This window comes from Asterias rubens, chromosome 2 (genome assembly GCF_902459465.1).
Source record: "Asterias rubens chromosome 2, eAstRub1.3, whole genome shotgun sequence".
Taxonomy (NCBI): Eukaryota; Metazoa; Echinodermata; class Asteroidea; order Forcipulatida; family Asteriidae; genus Asterias; species Asterias rubens.
In genome coordinates this window covers 13,232,467-13,251,945 of record NC_047063.1, presented here as the reverse complement: position 1 = coordinate 13,251,945, position 19,479 = coordinate 13,232,467, and the positions used below count along the sequence as shown (strand labels likewise).

Here is a 19,479-nt window from a genome sequence, read left to right as displayed (position 1 = left end):
GTTTTATGGATCGTAACAATTAATCATCTCCTTCCATTGTCAAGTGAAGCGCCCTCAAGGAAAAGCGGAACGATGCGTGACACTTGCTACACATGAATGATTGAAGCCATGTATTCAATGAATTTCAATACACACAGGTACATGCATGTACATGCCTGAAACCTTACGGAGGCAACAAAGGCGATTGCCTCCATGCCCCCTGGTCATTGCCTTGGTGCATTTGAAAGGTCCAGTACAAATTTTACAATGTCCTCATTGGGTGCCCTTTACTGAGGAGAAAATTGCCATTGCCCTTTAAAAGATGAAGCGTACAGGCCTGAGTGTATTCAATTGATACACATTCAATAAACAGTTTGTACATTTTGAGTGCTTGTCGTAACATTTTTAAACACAAATGTACACAGTGAGAAGTCTCTAACTGTCAAAGTCCAAGGCCCGCACAAGGGCCCCTAAGAAGCTCAGCCTATTTCAAATACGTCCTTGTGCATGTTGTGTTATCTGATACATCCTGATACAGGTACCATTTTGGTTGTTGATGTGGTGGGTGGGTCTACCAGTTGAAACTGACATGTTTTAACAAAAGGGGTCCGGGTGTTTTGACAGAGCGAGGGCGTCCTCGCTTTGCTTTCAATGTACAACACCAATTGAGACATCGCTAAATTAAACAATGAGCACAAAGAGAAGTCCTCCTTTTCTTGTGTTGTTTTATGTGTATTGTATAAGGACTTAGTTTTTATTTATTAATGGGTTTGGAGTGTTGTTTTTTTGTTTTTTTTTGGGGGGGGGCGGCGTGGAATTCACAAGACGGCGGCAGGGCTTGTACGTAGAGAGATTGTTACAATACCTGTGTCGCGGTCTCAGATCTGTGGCGTGCTGAAAGATCCGGGTGACGTCACCAGGCATTTCGGCACGCCGTAGTCATGGTCTCAGAAGTCTGGCGTGCCAAGCTTTCCGGGATTAGGTAGCATGCTGTCGTTGCGGGCGTGAGTCTCCTGTGCTCTGCTACCGCCGTGAATTAATCTTCGAGACCTCTTTTGTAATCGTATGTGTGCTTTTTTCCGACTGGCAACCCAAAACCCTCTTCTGGCTTTCATATGAACATTCTTCGTAATTTTCGCTCCTCAAATACTTTATTATGTGTTTACTTTTTTTCGCAATACTCTCAAAGACGCTCCACTCGTTCACCACACATTTACTTGTGGAAGCCGCCATGACAGCTACGAGCTTGAGCAAAACAGTCGACTCAGCACGGCACTAAAATCTACTACTTTTGCTTGCTGTGCGCAGGTATGGCATGACGTAATACTACCGTAGTTGGTAATCCGGATCTTTTAGCACATGGGACATTTGAGACCGCCACACCGGAATCGAAATGAGAAGAACATTATCTACACAGAGTCTCATTTGAGTTGTTTCACAGTTTCTCTCATTTAAATTAAATACTTTCAAAATTCAATTGAATTTCAAGATATTTGTATCAGGTTAGGTTAAAAATGCAGTGAGGTTCTAAGTTATCAAAAACACTGTCGTAAGTTTACTAGCCTCGGGCCTGAGATTCAGTGTTAATTTCGAGCCCTGTGTCTGTAAGTTATAGGCTATAGTTTGTTATGGAAAGGCTACAATGATGTACTTGTACATTGCTGATACACATAGTAGAACTGCAACTGGATGGAGGAGGAGGAGGGATGGGGTGCCCTCGACCTCTTTGACAGAAATAGTCAAGGTCATTCTTTACTTTACTTGTCTTTCAAAACCCATCCTTTTCTGATTATTTTTTCCTCTCAGTTTATGAAGGTGTATCTCAATTAAACCGTGAATTGTTTTTGATTAATGAATTCCAGGCACTGAAGCAGCAATCAACAAGGTATAAGACGGAGAAGACTTTCTCAACGGCAGAAGGCGAGAATGAAATCAACATTCGCAAGAATAGATACAAAGATATCCTCCCATGTAAGTACATTGTACCATCCTTCCTCAGTCATGGAATTTAATCAAACTCCTGCATGCCGGATACACGGTACTCATAATTCATAGCATAGTGTTAGCAAGAAGGGTGTTTGGGTGTCTTATGGGACGCCCTGTTTTTAATTTGGACACCCTGTTGTATCTGTAAATTACAGAACAATTTGGACACCCAGTTTTTTAAATTTTGACTCCCTTTTACCAGATCCTGGCTGATATAATTACTTCAACAAAATAATGACCCAAAACAATTTCCTGGTTTTGGTAAGAAACACTGTCTGTTAAAAATGTAACAATTTGCCTTCAAAGGAATGTTGTTTTTTAGAAAGTCAAAAACATTTCAATCTGAGTAATTTTTGTGTATGAAACTTTTCTTTGTGTATTCCAGTCACGGATTATTCTTACTGCATGGACAAAACCGCTCCAGAGTTTCAGCAATATCTCAAAAACTCATTTATTTATGTAGGATTCCACTAATCCAAGGATTCCCAAAACTATGTAAGAGATTACTTTACCTTGTATAGATGTACACAGTTTTGTAGTTAAGGGAAAAGCATAGCTTCTTTTACACACTTTTGTTTTTCCTTCAACAGTTGACTATACACGCTTCAGTTTACCGGAGCTGGAGGATGTTGAAGGATCAGATTACATCAACGCCAACTACATCACGGTAAACTTATTTTGTCATTGAATTGCAATTGTAGTTGTATATATTAACTTTGATTCCATGACTTGGATTGATGAGTGCAATCAACGCTTAGCTTGCTCCGTACGACAGAGGTCAGCTTGGCAAGTGATTTCAGACAGTTTGCTGGCGCTCATTTTCTATACCCAATCCCCCCCCCCCTAAAAAAAAAAATATATAGTAATAAAAAAAAATGGCAAAAATAAATAAAAGCAATAATCGTTTCAGGAAATATCAAAACAATTGTCGTCATAACGGGAGGGGTGGCAACTTTTGAGAAGAGCAACACTAAATAATATTATTTCAGGACTTTCAGTACAAGAACAACAACAAGCAAGGCTTCATTTTCTAGCGTAGACAATGTGTGTAAAATCCATAATTTTATGTGAGTTTTTGTCCATAACTTTAAAATAATGATAATAATACCAAAACTTATATAGCGCCCTTATCATGTAACATGTTCTAGGGCGCTGAACATGGAAAAATAGACAAACTAAAAAATAAGAAAATACGGGATTATAACAACAGGAGTAAAAAATTCTTAAAAACATTCAACAAGTTAGAAAACAACTGTAATAAATAGACATCCAGAAGTATTAAAAATGCAATTTTCTGTGATTGGTGAATATTCAAGTAAAATGTGGGTGGGAGTTGGCAATCAAGCTTTTATTAGTACCAGGCCTTGATTATTTAGAGAAAAGGGAGCAGCCACTAAAAATACTTTATAAAAGAGTAAAATGTGCTGAGCAGCTTCTGAACAAAAATTCTGATGATGGTTTTATTAATGAAGCCAAATGAAACGCAGTATACATACTTTTGGGTAAGGTTTCAGAGGCAGCTGGTCTGCTTGGCCATGGGACGAATTCTGGTACCTAACTTACATTCCATCTCTGTGCCCTGTTAATTGGAGAGCACTTGGGGTCACAGTGTGACACAAAACGGGGGCACGTGTTACTCATTTGGTGGATAGGGAAGTACATATTTCAGATGTCATCAAAAAGGAAAAGACAGAAAAAAAAGTCTGCAATTGTGTTTGGTGTGATGCGTCATTTATGAGTGAACTCTATGTACATTTGTACACCGACTGTATGGCATTGTAGCACATTCAATGCTGTTATGTCGAACAGAGTGATTTTAGAAATTTGGTGGGTGTCATACGCTTCATTAACCCTTTAGAGTACATACATTCGTTGAGATAATCATCACAGACTGCCCAGACATTGCCGACATTGATTTATTTAATCAAGTTTTGTTAGTAAAAGCATTCTACAGAGAAAACATGAAAATTAGTTTTGTGTTTAGAAGTTGGATTACCTTAACAAACTACATTGGAAAATTTCAAGTTGGGACGTGACCTTTACTTTGACCTCTCTATTTGAGTGGAAGTACATGTCGGTCAAACATTGCGTCCCCTATTTGCATTTTGGTGTTAGCTGCTAATGACTGCTTTGGTCTCGCAACCAGAAAGTGGAGTTCCTTTTTTACACCATGTATAATTTTATTGGATATACATGTAAATTACACATTGTCAACGGATGAATTTAACAAAAATGCTTGTTGACTGTTTTTTGCTGGTTTTTTTTTTGCTTCTCATGATGTGTACCGAATGCAACATAGAAATTTTCCTTTGAACATTAATTGTACTTCATGATGAACTTTTTATTTAGCTGTTTGGCTGACTTCCTCTCGTTTGTTCTTGTTAGTGCCATGGAAATCTGTATTCACTCTCCAAAGTTTTATGTGATGGGCAGTTACCTAATTTTTTGCAAAAACAAAAAGTCACATGTCCGGTCCTTTACAATGTTGTTGCATTGTTTTTGTGGAGCCTATCACACGTTTCGGGCATGCAGGTTTTCCAAAAAATCCTTGAGCCTTTAAATGTTCCTTTAAAGGAATCGCCAAGTAAAACAGTCGCCAGTGGGGGAAATTAGTAGTCCACAATGTGGACTCCACATTGTGTCCAAACGTGCGGTTTTGTGTTTCTGGTGATTATGCACATTGTCTGTTAACCTCTGGAATGGAAACATCTGTGATTTTTAAAGGGTCTAGTTGTAAAATGAGGAACCCCTGAGGCCAGCAAACCATTCGCCGGATTATTCACATTGGTCAAACCTCATCAATGAATTACTGTATGTGCCATTCTTTGTGGAAAACACACAGCTGGTTTGGAAGGATTCATGGTTTCAGATCTACATTTTCAACTTGAAAAAAAAAAAGTCATTCAAACTGGTGCAGAGATTTTTCTTAAAGAAGCAACTCGTTGTGTTTGTTTCTGTTAAATGTGTAGGATGTTACATTTTATTTCAGTGAAACTAAAAGACCAACTCAACACAAATGCAAACATTTTAGCAATTTCTGTAATTTTTTTGATGGGAAGTTGACAACATATTTTAAAAAGATCTTTAAATCAGGAAAACATCATGTGACAATTCACAGACCTTGACCAAATAAAAACACTAAAACCAAACCATTTCGTCAGTTGATGGTTGAAACAAACGTGATGATTTATGTAAGGCTTACATTATGGTTTGATTATCTGTGAGACATTCAGCATTCAGGAAACTTCCTGTTGCATTTTAAAAACATAAGCATGGCCAACATTCCCTCTTACAGTCATTGGGGTGTGTGTGCGGAGCGGTTAAAAGCACCGAATTTAAACTCTGGTGTTTCTATTCAGTAGAGTGTGGGTTCGAGTCGGACGCATGTACGAGGGCACTTCCTACATAAATTACCAATGACATCAAAAATGCCTTTTCAGAATCTTCAGGAAGTTCGTTCTTGAATAATAGCCGGATAGATTTTATTTGATTCCATAATATATTTACGTGATCGTGACGATGGAATGCAATCTTGGATTTACGAGCGCGATTAACGCCAAAGCTTGCTCCGTATGACAGAGGTCAGCTCAGCAAGGGATTTCTGACAGACTGCTGGCGCCCAATCTCTATACCCAATCTCAGAAAGAAGAAGAAGAAAGAAAAAAAATTCCTCGTTAGTTGATATCAATGGTGGAAGGGGCAAATAGAGTGGCTTTGCTGCCAAAACATTCTGAACTTGATGGGTAATCACGGTCAATGTTTTGACTCATGGAAAGAATTTACACAGCTAGAGTATTTATAGGCCCTAGCATCAACTGTTCAGAGCTTGGTATTTACTTGGTGATTACTAATTTATGCCTTGGGTGTGAGTTTGTCTTTGAGTTTGTCTTTGAGTTTTTCTTTGAGTTTGACTAGGAGTTTATCTTTGAGTTTGTATTGAGTGTGTCTTTGAGTTTGACTAGGAGTTTGTCTTTGACTTTGTCTTTGAGTTTGACTAGGAGTTTGTCTTTGAGTTTGACTAGGAGTTTGTCTTTGAGTTTGTTTTTGAGTTTGTCATGTGTTTGTCTTTGAATTTGTTTGTGTTTGTCTTTGAGTTTTTCTTTGAGTTTGTCTTGAGTGTGTCTTTGAGTTTGTCTTTGAGTTTGACTAGGAGTTTGTCTTTGGGTTTGTCTTAGAGTTTGGCTTTGAATTTGTCTTTGAGTTTGTATTTGAGTTTGTCTTCTAGTTTGCCTTTGAGTTTGTCTTGAGGTTGTCTTTGAGTTTGTCTTTGCGTTTGTCTTTGAGTTTGTGTTCAAGTTTTTCTTTGAGTTAGTCTTCAAGTTGGTTTTTCGAGTTTTTCTTCGAGTTTGTCTTCTTTTAATGCTGTACTTGGCTATGATTTTCACCTTCAAAACTTGGCAAAACATCCTCAGTGACAATTTATGATATGCCTTTATCTGATGTAAAAGTACACAGTGTGTTAATGTACTGAAGTTTTATATTTTTTATCCATGGTTTCTGATGTCTTTGTGTTTGTGAAAGCAAACGATGCAAGTTCCGTTCAGCTGTTACATAGCGTAGACTACATGAAAGTGGAAATACACTACATGTAGTTTTCGAGATCTTCTGCAAACAGAGGGGATATTTTTAGAATCTGTTAAAGGAAGTAAATAGTATTTAAACAAAAGGGAAACGGCAAAATAACAGTATTTTGTTAATCTAAATGCCAGAATCTGTATGGCAAATTTTTCAAAATTGGTAGCCCAGACACAGACAATATTTTTGAAATTAAATAAGCACTCTCCTGACTAGATGTGCTTTTATGGTTTGAACCACATTAGAGAAAATGTGTTTTGGGGAAACTCTGGGAGAGTTGCATGTATGGTAAAAGTTTGTCGTCTTTGACAGGCAAGTGATAAAACAACATAGAAACCACAAGAAAATGCTGCATGAAGAGAAAAGAAAATGCATGGTTGGAACCCAGGTTCCTGTGTTTGAGTCAAACACAATTTCACAGCAGGCTTGTTACTTCACAGAGGTAATAAAGGTGATTGCCTCCATGCCTTGGTGCCCTTGAAATGCTTCAGTAGAAAATTGTAATTTCCTTATTGGGTGCCCTTTACCAAGGAGAAAATGCCTGGGTGCCCTTGCCCTTTCGAGAACGAAGCATACAGACACATCACAGACCATAAACAAGTACAGCAAGTGTTGTGGGCTGTCATATCCAGTTCACACACACACACACACACACTGCACCTGACTATGGCAGGACTTGGTTTCCTCCATGCACAGGGTCCTGCTGTCACAGAGTTTCCTGCCTTCATATCCAGACTTCTGGTGATTCATAGTTTTTTCCCAGAAAATTATCAAACATAAACATACACTGTGTTTCGATCAGGGGCCAATTTTATTTGAGGGGGACAGGCTGAGAGATTTGCCGAGCAGTTGACCCACTTCATGTACCATTTATTTTAATGATAAATTGATCAAACACATCTTTACGTTGATTCTCTGCCAAAGGGAGACCATAATGATTCACATAAATATCCCTTGAATTTTTTTTTTTTTTTTTGTGAAATTCGCGAAAGAACACAGTCTGCTGTTTTGTAGATTTTTAACAAATTCTTCAAATTTGTTAACATTCTCTTTTTTGGATGTTACTTAGCCTAGATGTTCAGTTTGTTGTTCATCGGCTGGTGTGTGTGTGTGCGCCTACATTAGTTATACACATTCAAACCGGGGACTAATAACACCCACGCTTCGAGAAAAGGTCCACAGATGGGAAATGTGTACAAAACCAATGGGAGCTGTTGCAAAAGAGGTCCAACGTTGCATGCTTAAATACAAGATTGGGTGTGTGTGTGTCTATTGGACAGGATGGACCCTAGATCTGTGTGTAAAGCCATAAGATTTCCAGAGCAAATTTATCTGTTGGTTAAACCGTTATGCTGACCAAAATGTTTCCCAGTTATCTGTGTGCAATGCAGGATGCAGAGTTTCACGTTAAAGTCCATTCTACTTTATTTCCGTCTTTCATTGTTTGCACTTCTATGATATCAGCTAGAAGCTCTTGATGATAAATGTGTTTGTAGAGTGGTGTAATTCAATGAGATAGGGACTGTATCACCACCACAGTGCTGACCATTGCCATGCACATTCATTCAATCAAACTGCACTTTGAATTTTAAAGACACTGAATACTATTGGTAATTGTCAAAGACCAGTCTTCTCACTTGGTGGATCTCAACGTATGCATAAAATAAACCTGTGAAAATTTCAGCTCAATTGGTCGTCGAATTTGCGAGATAATAATGAAAGAAAAGTACTCTTGTCACACGAAGTTGTGTGCTTTCAGATGCTTGATTTTGAGACCTCAAATTCTAAACTTTGAGACCTCAAATTCTAAACTTGAGGTTTCGAAATCAAATTCGTGGAAAAACACTTCTTTCTCGAAATCTACATCACTTGCGAGAGTGCCGTTTCTTACAATGTTTTATACTATCAACTTCTCCTCATTACTCGTTATTTGAGTAATTACCAATAGTGTCCAAAGCCTTCAAAGGTGTTACTTTGGGAAGAATGCATTCATTTCAGTCTAGTCGATTGAATTATTGCCGACTGTCACTTTTTTTCATAAACTTCATCTCATAATGGAAAGGCTATTTTCAGTTTGAAAGTTCACTCCATCTGAACAAGTCTATTTGAATATTTAGAATTGGCACTAAGGCTAAAAGGAGGGCATGTTAATTCTAACCGGATTCCCCACTTTTGAAAGACTATGGGGGCAGCGTGTCTACTAGTTCACCCCATGGATGTTGAATTTATACTTTAAAACATTTTGTTTAGAGGCACTGGACACTACTGGTAATTACTGAAAATTATTTTTGTGCGTAAAAACTTACTTGGTAATGAGCAATGGAGAGCTGTATACAGTATAAAACGTTGTATGAAAGGTCTTCCTCTGAAGTAAAAACATTTTGTAGAAAGAGGTAATTTCTCACTTCAATATTAAAAGACTTCAGGTCTGTAGCATTTCATTATTAGGCAAATTTGTGCAAAAGGGTTTTTTTTTTCTTTCATTATTCTCTTGCAACTTTGATGACCATTTGAGCCAAAATTTTCACAGGTTTGTTATTTACATGTTGGGAAAAACAGAATGAGAATACATGGCTTTGACAGTAACTTGTAAAGTATACACCCTGCCTGTACTGTAATGATTAAAACTGGACAACCTCCCCCCCCCCCCCCCCCCCCATCCCCCACTCCTCCAAAAAAGTGATTGTTTTTAAATACTTACAGGGATACTTGCCACTTGCCAGCTCACCCTTCAAGAACCAAATTCAAACCTGTTAGTGTTGTACATGTCATGCTGTGTTGTTGGATCTTGAACAATTTATCATTTAAGTCCATGTTTTAATTCGTTAGACATGAAGGACTTTAACATGAACATGTAATTAATCGGCAGAAGATATAATTGATATTGACAAGGAGGAAATGCTTCAATTCAATAAACTAAATATTTGATCAGAATTTGGAAAGGCCATTCAACCAGTATTTCAAAATGTTAGTGTTAAAGGGAAGTAAGTGTAGATCTATTAGAGTTGGATTGTATTCACCAGGGCTCAAATTTTACACTAGAACACAGGCCCGATCCTTTCTTGTGTTTTTCATTTGAGTAAAAATACTTCTCTGTGTAATAATTAAAAACAAATTATGTTAAATTTTGAAATTGAGTCTCATGAATATCTTTCAGTTTTGTTGAGTAATGAAGTATTCTTAATACCAATAAATCCAAATATGAAAACGAAACTTCTCAAACATGACATTGCTGTGCTGTGTAGATATACGTGTTTAAGAAAATTGTTGTAACATAAAACACAATGAACACAGATTTACATTAAACTTACACAGTTTGAAGATAATGGTAGTAGAAAGCTTACCTTAAAATATTACTAGCTGAGGTGCTGTAGTTTTTGAGAAATGAGTAAAACAATGTCATGAAAATTCATTTTACATGCTAAATAATTTTCGTAACATGTTTTACTCATTTCTCACAAAACTACAGCACCTTACAAGTAATGGGAAGCTTTTTTACCAACATTACTTTCAAAATGTGTGAGTTTTATGTCAAATCTGTGGACATTGTCTTTTGTGTCCTTCAAAAAGTACCCAGACCCTTAACAAAGCGCCGCAAATCAAATAAATCTTTGGTAACCACGTCATGAAATTGTGTCCAGGATATACACCAGTATTTCCTATCAATTCAGATTTCAGATTTAAAGCCAGCCAGATTGAATCTGGGTTGAATTTGAATCAATGCTAGTTTAAACACCAGGAAGTTTAACTTTGTAGTTTTGATTCCATGTACATGAAACACTGAACAAAGAAATAAAACTGTACATGATTTAACCTTTGACATACATGTAGTCATCAAAACCATTGATTCAATTACATACAAACATTACACATTGTGTTAATTTACATTGTACATTCTTGATGATATCATGTATATTGATTTTACTGATTTTAAACAAAACTGAAACAAATCAAATACGTTTGACATTAACAAATCTGGTTTCTCTTTACCAGGATGTACATGGCAAGAAAGTCTACATCGCAGCGCAGGGTCCGTTACCGCACACTGTGGTCGACTTCTGGAGGATGTTGTGGGAGAGCGGGGTGGAGGTTGTCATAATGGCATGCAATGAGTACGAGGGAGGAAAGGTACATGAGATATAAATGGTCACTCTGTCGTATATATTGGGGTGAAGGTTGAAGTTACAGAGGAAATCATTGTTGTTTCGATGCTTTCAGTTGAAACATTAGTTGTTTGAAGGTTCCGTTATACTTTGAAAAAGATAATCCAAACATGCTGCCTGTTTGTGAACAGTGTGCATAGCTTTATATGGTTGGTTAAGAGTCCCTGCCTGTAAGAATGTACCAAATTAGGGGGGGGGGGGTGTGATTCATGGGTTCGCAGATCTTCTTCAAAAAAATTAGAGTGATACACCATCATACCAAACGAATAAATCCAAAATTTTAGTTTGCTGACGCTTTCGGTTTTGGAGTTACCAGTTATGAAAGTTTGGGGCAAAAAGCCCTCAAGAAACGAATAGTACATTCCCTGTAAACACAAAAACGTGCGCCAAGGTCATCCCACAAAAAGTAAAACATTTTTTGAAACCTCCAGTTGGGCTTATAACAAAAGTAAAAAAACAAATTTGGGATCTCGTTGGCGCGTCATTTTACGCGCACCTGAACCTTTGACGAACAGTGCCCTCGTGCCATTTTCAACGCCTCATAACTCAACGCGCCTGTAGGATCCCATGAATTGAACAAGTTCAAATGAAAGAGCTTGCATCCCTAAAACAAATTTAAGTGCAAAGCGCGTGGGATCTCGTTGGCGCAGTGAGATAATAGAGGTCAAAGTTCAAATTTTACCAATATATTGCGTTTTCGCACCTCCGTAACTTTGCGCGCCAACAACAAAAAATTGTTTTTATGGCAACTGGGTATTGGAACAGTTTTCATCTAATGACAAATGAAAAAAGAATCTTGGGATCTCTGCAACTTGCATGTCAAAAGATTTTTTGAAAATTTTCTAAAGTATTGTCATTCCACACATTTTGGCCTAAATTGGCACAACATTCCCTTTTTTCATCACTGTAAGTATCTATGCCAACAAGATCCCATCAATGTTTTCTTGTAATTGATTAAGTTGAGTGTTCCTAAACAGATTTCAATTGAAAAATAATTGGGATCATGTTGACCCACCAATATAACAAAGGTCAAAGGTCACATGAAACTACACTACTGCCTATTTCGGGCGATTTTGTGTCGTCTAGAAATCCACGCGCCAATATGATCCCATTATTAAAAAGTTGTCTGCGTTTTATGATTATATAGATTCTCAGCAACACATAAAAAGCAAAAACCAAATGGGATTGAGTGGCGCTAACAAATATTACAGATCAAAAGTTCACAATACATGCCTATACTTATGCATTGCTGTGGCAACCGAAAGTGAGAAATATCCCCCAATTTCAAAATGTTGGCAAACCATGAAGGGGATAGGTCTCCAAAACGAATTTTGGTCAAGATATAGACTGGACTTGTTTTTACAAATGGTGTTAGTTTAATGTTGGTTGGTAACTGTTGCCAAGGTCAAAGGTTACAAAGAATATGGGTGTTTTTTATATTTTCTATCAAGAGCCAACTTCAGAGCCTTTTCAAGATTTTATTTAATGAACAAGGGCTCTATCCTTTATGTTGGGGAAAACCACTTATAATATCTAGGCACATGTGATTGTCCCAAATTAATTATAGAGCCCTTGTTCATTTGATAAAATGTTGACATGGCTTTGAAGTTGGCTCTCCACAGAAAATATTGGTGTTTTGTAATACATTTTCTGTCAAGAACCAACTTCGAAGCCCTGTCAACATTTAATCAAATAAGGAAGGGCTCTATAATTAATTTGGGACAACCATATGTGCCTAGATATTATAAGTGGCTGTCCCAAACTGAAAGGATAGAGCCCTTGTTCTTTAAATAAAATCTTGAAAAGGCTCTGAAGTTGGCTCTTGACAGAAATATAAAAACACCCATATTCTTTGTAACCTTTGACCTTGGCAACAGTTACCAACCAACATTAAACTAACACCATTTGTAAAAACAAGTCCAGTCTATATCTTGTTTAAAATTCATTTTGGAGACCTATCCCCTTCATGGTTTGCCAACATTTTGAAATTGGGGGATATTTCTCACTTTCGGTTGCCACAGCAATGCATAAGTACAATGTGTATAGGCATGTATTGTGAACTTTTGATCTGTAATATTTGTTAGCGCCACTCAAATCCCATTTGGTTTTTGCTTTTTATGTGTTGCTGAGAATCTATATAATCATAAAACGCAGACAACTTAATGGGATCATATTGGCGCGTAGATTTCTAGACGACGCAAAATCGCCCGAAATAGGCAGTAGTGTAGTTTCATATGACCTTTGACCTTTGTTATATTGGTGGGCCAACATGATCCCAATTATTTTTCAATTGAAATCTGTTTAGGAACACTCAACTTAACCAAATACAAGAAAACATTGATGGGATCTTGTTGGCATAGATACTTACAGTGATAAAAAAAGGGAATGTTGTGCCAATTTAGGCCAAAATGTGTGGAATGACAATACTTTAGAAAATTTTCAAAAAATCTTTTGACATGCAAGTTGCAGAGATCCCAAGATTCTTTTTTCATTTGTCATTAGATGAAAACTGTTCCAATACCCAGTTGCCATAAAAACAATTTTTTGTTGTTGGCGCGCGAAGTTACGGAGGTGCGAAAACGCAATATATTGGTAAAATTGGAACTTTGACCTCTATTATCTCTCTGCGCCAACGAGATCCCACGCACTTTGCACTTAAATTTGTTTTAGGGATGCAAGCTCTTTCATTTGAACATGTTTAATTCATGGGATCTTATAGGCGCGCTGAGTTATGAGGCGTTGAAAATGGCACGAGGACACTGTTCGTCAAAGGTTCAGGTGCGCGTAACATGACGCGCCAACGAGATCCCTTTTTTTTTTTTTTACTTTTGTTATAAGCCAAACTGGAGGTTTCAAAAAATGTTTTACTTTTGTTGGGATGACCTTGGCGCACATTTTTGTGTTTACAGGGAATGTACTATTTGTTTCTCGAGGGCTTTTAGGCCGAAACTTTGATAACTGGTAACTCCAAAACCGAAAGCGTCAGCAAACTAAAATTTTGGATTTATTCGTTTTGTATGATGATGTATCACTCTAATTTTTTAGAAGAAGATCTGAAAACCCATGAATCCACCACTTGGTACACTCTTACAGGCAGGGACTCTTAAGCTATGCAGGACTTGTAACGTCCATGAAATTGAACAGAAGAATTGATGTTTCAATCAGGGTCTAATTTAATGGCTGCTTACCACTGAATTCTGCGTTTGTTCTCTGCTTAACTGTGCAAGCGGCCAAAATCTGCACTAGTTGTGCAGACAAAGAATGCCTAGCAAAAATGCTCTACTTACCCGTGAAATACACTTGACTTAAGCGCGAAATTCCCTGCTTACGTAAGCACCGATTCTTTGGTAAGTGTAAGCAGAGCCATAAAACTGGGCCACGAAAGATTGATTTTGTTTACATTGTGAAATGTTTGTTGGTTGTTTTTGAGACAAATAACATGCTGTTTCCTTGTTATGACGTTTGTAACCATAGAAATCCATTTAAATCTTAACAATACAAGTCAGTATAAATAAGGTTTTTTACCACTTATGGCACTTCCTCAGCTCAATTTAATTAATCACTTCAAACTGTTCACCATGGTGTGGGAGTGAAGGAAAAACTGTACTAGTTTATTCTGGCTCGATTGTACAAAACACTAAGATTTATCTGAAGATTTATGAGCTGTCAGTATCACATTGTGACATCACACTTTGCTTAGCAGTGAAGATGGATCGGCACTGAAGTTCAATCTTTGGTCTATGAATTGGGCCCAGGGGATGCTTTCACAAAAAGCTAAGATCGATCTTGGAATGAGTTGTCAGTATCACCATATTGATTTGCATTGTGACATCACACTTTGCTAAGCAATTTAGATTGATACAAAGCTTAAGATCAATCTTAGCTCTTTGTGAAATTTGCCTTTTGGGCTCATCTAATGGTCTCCACATCATACGTAGTTGATTTCATGAAACTGTGCACCAGGAAATTACATTCTGTGAGGCAATAGACAGCAGGCAGCCCCCCCCCCCGATATTATTATGGCTTATCTGTTTGAATGTCAGACTTGCCACTATGACATATTAATCATATAAATGGGAGACTTTCGAGCACTAGTTGGCAGCAAACTACTAAGTAAATCGGTTGTTCTCCGAAATATTGGTCACAAGTTCAACGTAAAACATGTACCAGGTACACAATAGCCTCAATTTGTTTTTAAACAGGTTTAAGGAAACATTTCTGCGCAAAATATGTTTGGGTTTTTTTTGGGGGGTTTTTTTTCAGTAGTAATTAAAAGCAATTTGTTTTCAAATGCCAATGATATTGTTTTAGGTAAGTTTGCTTTCTTTTGTTCGAGAAAAACAAACGGAAACATTTTTCATGCCTGTTTGTTGTTCTCACTGTCAATTACATGCTTTAATACTTTGATAAACTTTTGATTGTTTTCTCCATTCAGCATAAATGTGAGAAGTACTGGGCAGAAGAGAATGAGAGGAAACAGTTTGGGGAGATCACAGTCACACTGGTAAGTAATTCAGCATGGGTACCAGGGAATGATTTCTTCAAGCAATTTTATATTTCATTTTAGTATTTAGACTAAACCCCGTCTGGGTTTTTTTTTTTTCCCAATAATATCTTGAAAGTACTGAGAATACGACACATCAGATCATTTTTATCCCTGATGTAACTATAAATTGTTGCGGTACCCGCAGTTAAAATAATGCATGTGCGAACTGCCTCTGAATACCGGGCAGTCTTGATGGTGAAGTGGAAAGACACTGCTCTGTCAAATTGCTTGGTCGAATTGTAAGGTTTTTGTAATTTTTTAATATTATGTATATTTTTTTAATAAAAACTGAATTTCAATTTTCAAATATTTCTTATGACCCACCCATCCACAATTTCTAGAAAAACAATATAAATGATAAAACATTCTGAACGGCCCCTAGTGTAAATGGAATTCTAAGTATCTCCTTGTTTGTGTACAAAATCTCCCCATAATTGCAAGATAGATGCAAACATTTGCAGCTCTGTATCACACCCTTATTATGGCCCCAGTGTCTGAGTGCATCGGAAGGAGATGGAAGGCACAATAAAGCTGGCTTCTGTTTAAATTAGATGAGACTCCCTGCAGCTGCAAGGCCGAAGAAGTCATATCTTATCAAAATGAACTTCTTTGTATTTTACTCTTACAGATTAGACAGTTGGGCGTGACGCCAGACTTTCTGATTCGGACGCTCAAAGTCAACAATCAAGTGGTATGTTTTTAAACTGTATTTAAAAAAATATATGCAAGGAACATCAGAACTAAAAGGCACTGGACACGTTTGGTAATTACTCAAAATATATATAAGCATAACCGTTTACTCGGTAATGAGCAACGGAGAGCTGTTGATAGGAAAAACATTGGGAGAAACGACTCCCTCTGAAGTAGTGGGTTTTTGTGAAAAAGGTAATTTTTCACTGAAATATTTTAATCTGAGAAAGACTTCAGCCTCATCTGAAAGCACACACATTTGTGTATAAGATTTTTTTTTTTCTTTCATTATTTTCTTGCAACTTTGATGACCCAATTGAGCCAAAATTTTCACAGGTTTGTCATATGTTGGATACACCAAGTGAGAATACCAGTCTTTGTCAACTACCAAACAAGTCCAGTGCTTCTAAGAATCTCTTATTTTGTGTTCAATAACAACTCATGAGAATGCGTTATTTGCACTTTAGATGTTTTCTTTTCAAAACTGGGAAATTATCTCGTTCATGGGTTCGGGATTTTCTGTCTCATGGCACAATGACTCAGACATGGACTGTCTACAAGTCAAGGTGTACTACATTTGACTAGTAAATGATCACAGGAAGGAATCCATTGTGTTGAATGGCAGGATGGGGCAGAGTTCAGGAATAGATGTACCTATGTACATTACACTTTTTGAGCAGTGCCCAATTTCAAAAAGCTGTGGAGCAGAAAATACTACTTAGCAAAATTCTTTGCTTAGCAAGACGTGAGTAGGGCACCTGTTTCAACAATGTCAATTGTTTTGCTGCTTACTAGTCTCTGTTAAGCAGGATTTTTGGAAGGATAAAAACCTCAAGACAGAGGAAAGTCTGTGTAGGTTTGTTTGTTTTGGCGGGGTTTCCTGCCATAGGAACAGGCCACAACCCCCACAGAATGATGTATACATGTAGATAATAAACTTGCAGTCAATGTCTTTCCACCACTGATTCAACCCCATTAAAGACAAAAGTTTACCTTTGGTGTTTTTGAAGCATGCAATTGCTTAATTGTTTATAAATGTAGATGTACACAATAAAACTAACCTGCTAACACATTTCTAAAGGAGGTTGCATTTTTGAGATATCACTGAAAATTTGGAGCGAATATGTCCATGCAGGAAGAACAATCTGTAATTGGAAAACACTTTCTGAGAAATGTTACTGACAGTAACGCTTCTCGGTTTTAACATTTTGGTGCATAAAATTTGTCATCTTTTCACATTAAAGCCATTGGACACTTTCGGTAAACAGTATTGTCCAAAGGCCCACACTTCGTGTATCACAATTCACAACTGATATAAAAAATAACAAACCTGTGAAAATTTAGGCTCAACCGGTCATCGGAGTCGGGAGAAAATAACGGGGAAAACCCAACCTTGTTTCCGCATGTTTCGCCGTGTCATTACATGTGTTTTAAAATAAATCCGTAATTCTCGTCAACCAGAATTTATAATTGTTTTAATGTTTTCTTGAAAAGTAAAGCATTTCATGGAATAATATTTCAAGAGAAGTCTTTCACCATTACCTTCTGTTAACCCTGTAAGTTATTTGTAAATCTGTGAACTTTTTTTTCTTCTTTCTGTGCCGAAAGTGTATACTGGCTTTAAACCATTGCAGTGAAATGTTTCTTGGAATGCTTATACTATCAAAAGCTTTGATAGGCTTCTCACAATTTCTTTTTTTAATGTACCTTCCCTTTAAAGCCATTGGACACTTTCGGTACAGAAAAAGAAAAAAAAGTTCACAGATTTACAAATAATTTACAGGGTTTACAGAAGTAATGATGAAAGACTTATCTTGAAATATTATTCCATGAAATGCTTTACTTTTTGAGAAAACCTTGAAACAATATCAATTCTCAATAGAGAGAATTACGGATTTATTTTTAACACATGTCATGACACGGCGAAACGTGCGGAAACAAGAGTGGGTTTTCCCGTTATTTTCTCCCGACTCCGATGACCGATTGAGCCTAAATTTTTCACAGGTTTGTTATTTTATATATAAGTTGTAATACACGAAGTGTGGGACTTGGACAATACTGTTTACCGAAAGTGTCCAATGGCTTTAAATGAGTTTTAACAAAGCATAATTTTTTATGATAAAAATAAGCAATTGGCTTGGGAATTTAACCCAATAATCTTGTCAAGTTGTGCGGTATCACTACTCGTTAAAATTTACTGAAAACCAGGTTTTTGGTAGTCTGAATGAGGGAAGTTTTGAAAATAAGGCGTGATGTGCAAATTTGAAAATCTCACTGATTAACTTTTCCCTGTTATGTTTAAAGACACTGGACACTATTGGTAATTGCACAAAATAACACACCTGGGAAAATATGAACTCAATTGGTCGTCGAAGTTGCGAGATAGCTATGAAAGAAAAAACACCCTTGTCACACGAAGTTGTGTACTTTCAGATGCTTGATTTGGGAACCTCAAAATCTAATTCTCAGCTCTCGAAATCAAATTCATGGAAAATTGCTTCTTTCTCGAAAACTCTGTCACTTCAGAGGGAGCCGTTTCTCACAATGTTTTATACTATCAACCTCTCCCCATTACTCGTTACCAAATAAAATTTTGTGCTCATAATTATTTTTAATGCAGTTCTTAATATCTCCCTCAAAAGTGTACAAAATTTCCATGATTGCAAGTTTCAAAAGTTGGTAGCTCTGGTACGAACTGGGCTCAGATATTGAATTTTATCTTAAAACAAGGAGGAAGAAACTTATTTCTTTATCAGACTTGGGCTAATTGTTTTAATTTTTTTCTGAAATGATTACGCAGGAGGAAAGAGTTATAAACCAGTTCCACTACACGGCGTGGCCGGATCACGGTGTACCTAAGACTGTGCAACCCATCATGGATATGATAAAACTATTCAGGGAGTATTTGCCTAATGAAGACCACCCAGTGGTCATGCATTGCAGGTAAGCCACATTCACAACAATAGACCTTTCCTTTGTTGATAAACAAAGTGCGCCGGTTTAGTAAAACACTTAACCGTTTAACAGATATTTTCAACATATTCATAATTTTCTGCAAACTTTCAACTAAATAAAATACCTCCAATTGTTTTGCATCCAATAAATTCAACACTATCTTTGAATATTTTGTGTGACATACATTGTAGTTACAGACATTTGTATCTGTTTTTGCTTTGCATTGATGGTTTTCCATAGGTTTCCATGGCGAAAACTTGGGCTGTGACATGTCACAAGAAAGGTTTATACACCTTTATGATAATGCCACCATCTTGGTCTAATTCCCTGTATCCAATAATAGTAATGGATGCTAGTATTCATTGTACAAAAAGGAACAAGACCATTTCTACTTACAGGCTCGGTTTGGTTACATTGCACGTCTTTCACCTTAGAGAATAGGTTTTGAGGAAACCAGTAACAAAGGAAATCTTAAAGAAAACCAATATCAACAGTGGCTATTGGACATCTTCATTCATACCAGTTTTCCATTTTGCAAGGCTATCACCATGACCAAACGACTAAACGACTATTTAGGCAAAATGA

At 37.1% G+C, this 19,479-nt stretch overlaps 1 protein-coding gene across 2 annotated transcripts in view; it reads left to right on the top strand.

The window, feature by feature from the left end:
• LOC117307256 overlaps positions 1-19,479 on the top strand; it is a 42,296-nt gene that overhangs the window by 7,113 nt on the left and 15,704 nt on the right. For both annotated transcript variants that reach the window (XM_033791949.1, XM_033791948.1), the window contains exons 2-7: positions 1,842-1,950; positions 2,556-2,632; positions 10,534-10,668; positions 15,139-15,207; positions 15,878-15,940; positions 18,740-18,882. In XM_033791949.1, coding sequence (XP_033647840.1) covers positions 1,842-1,950; positions 2,556-2,632; positions 10,534-10,668; positions 15,139-15,207; positions 15,878-15,940; positions 18,740-18,882 — 596 coding nt within the window. The remainder of the gene's footprint in view (positions 1-1,841; positions 1,951-2,555; positions 2,633-10,533; positions 10,669-15,138; positions 15,208-15,877; positions 15,941-18,739; positions 18,883-19,479) is intronic.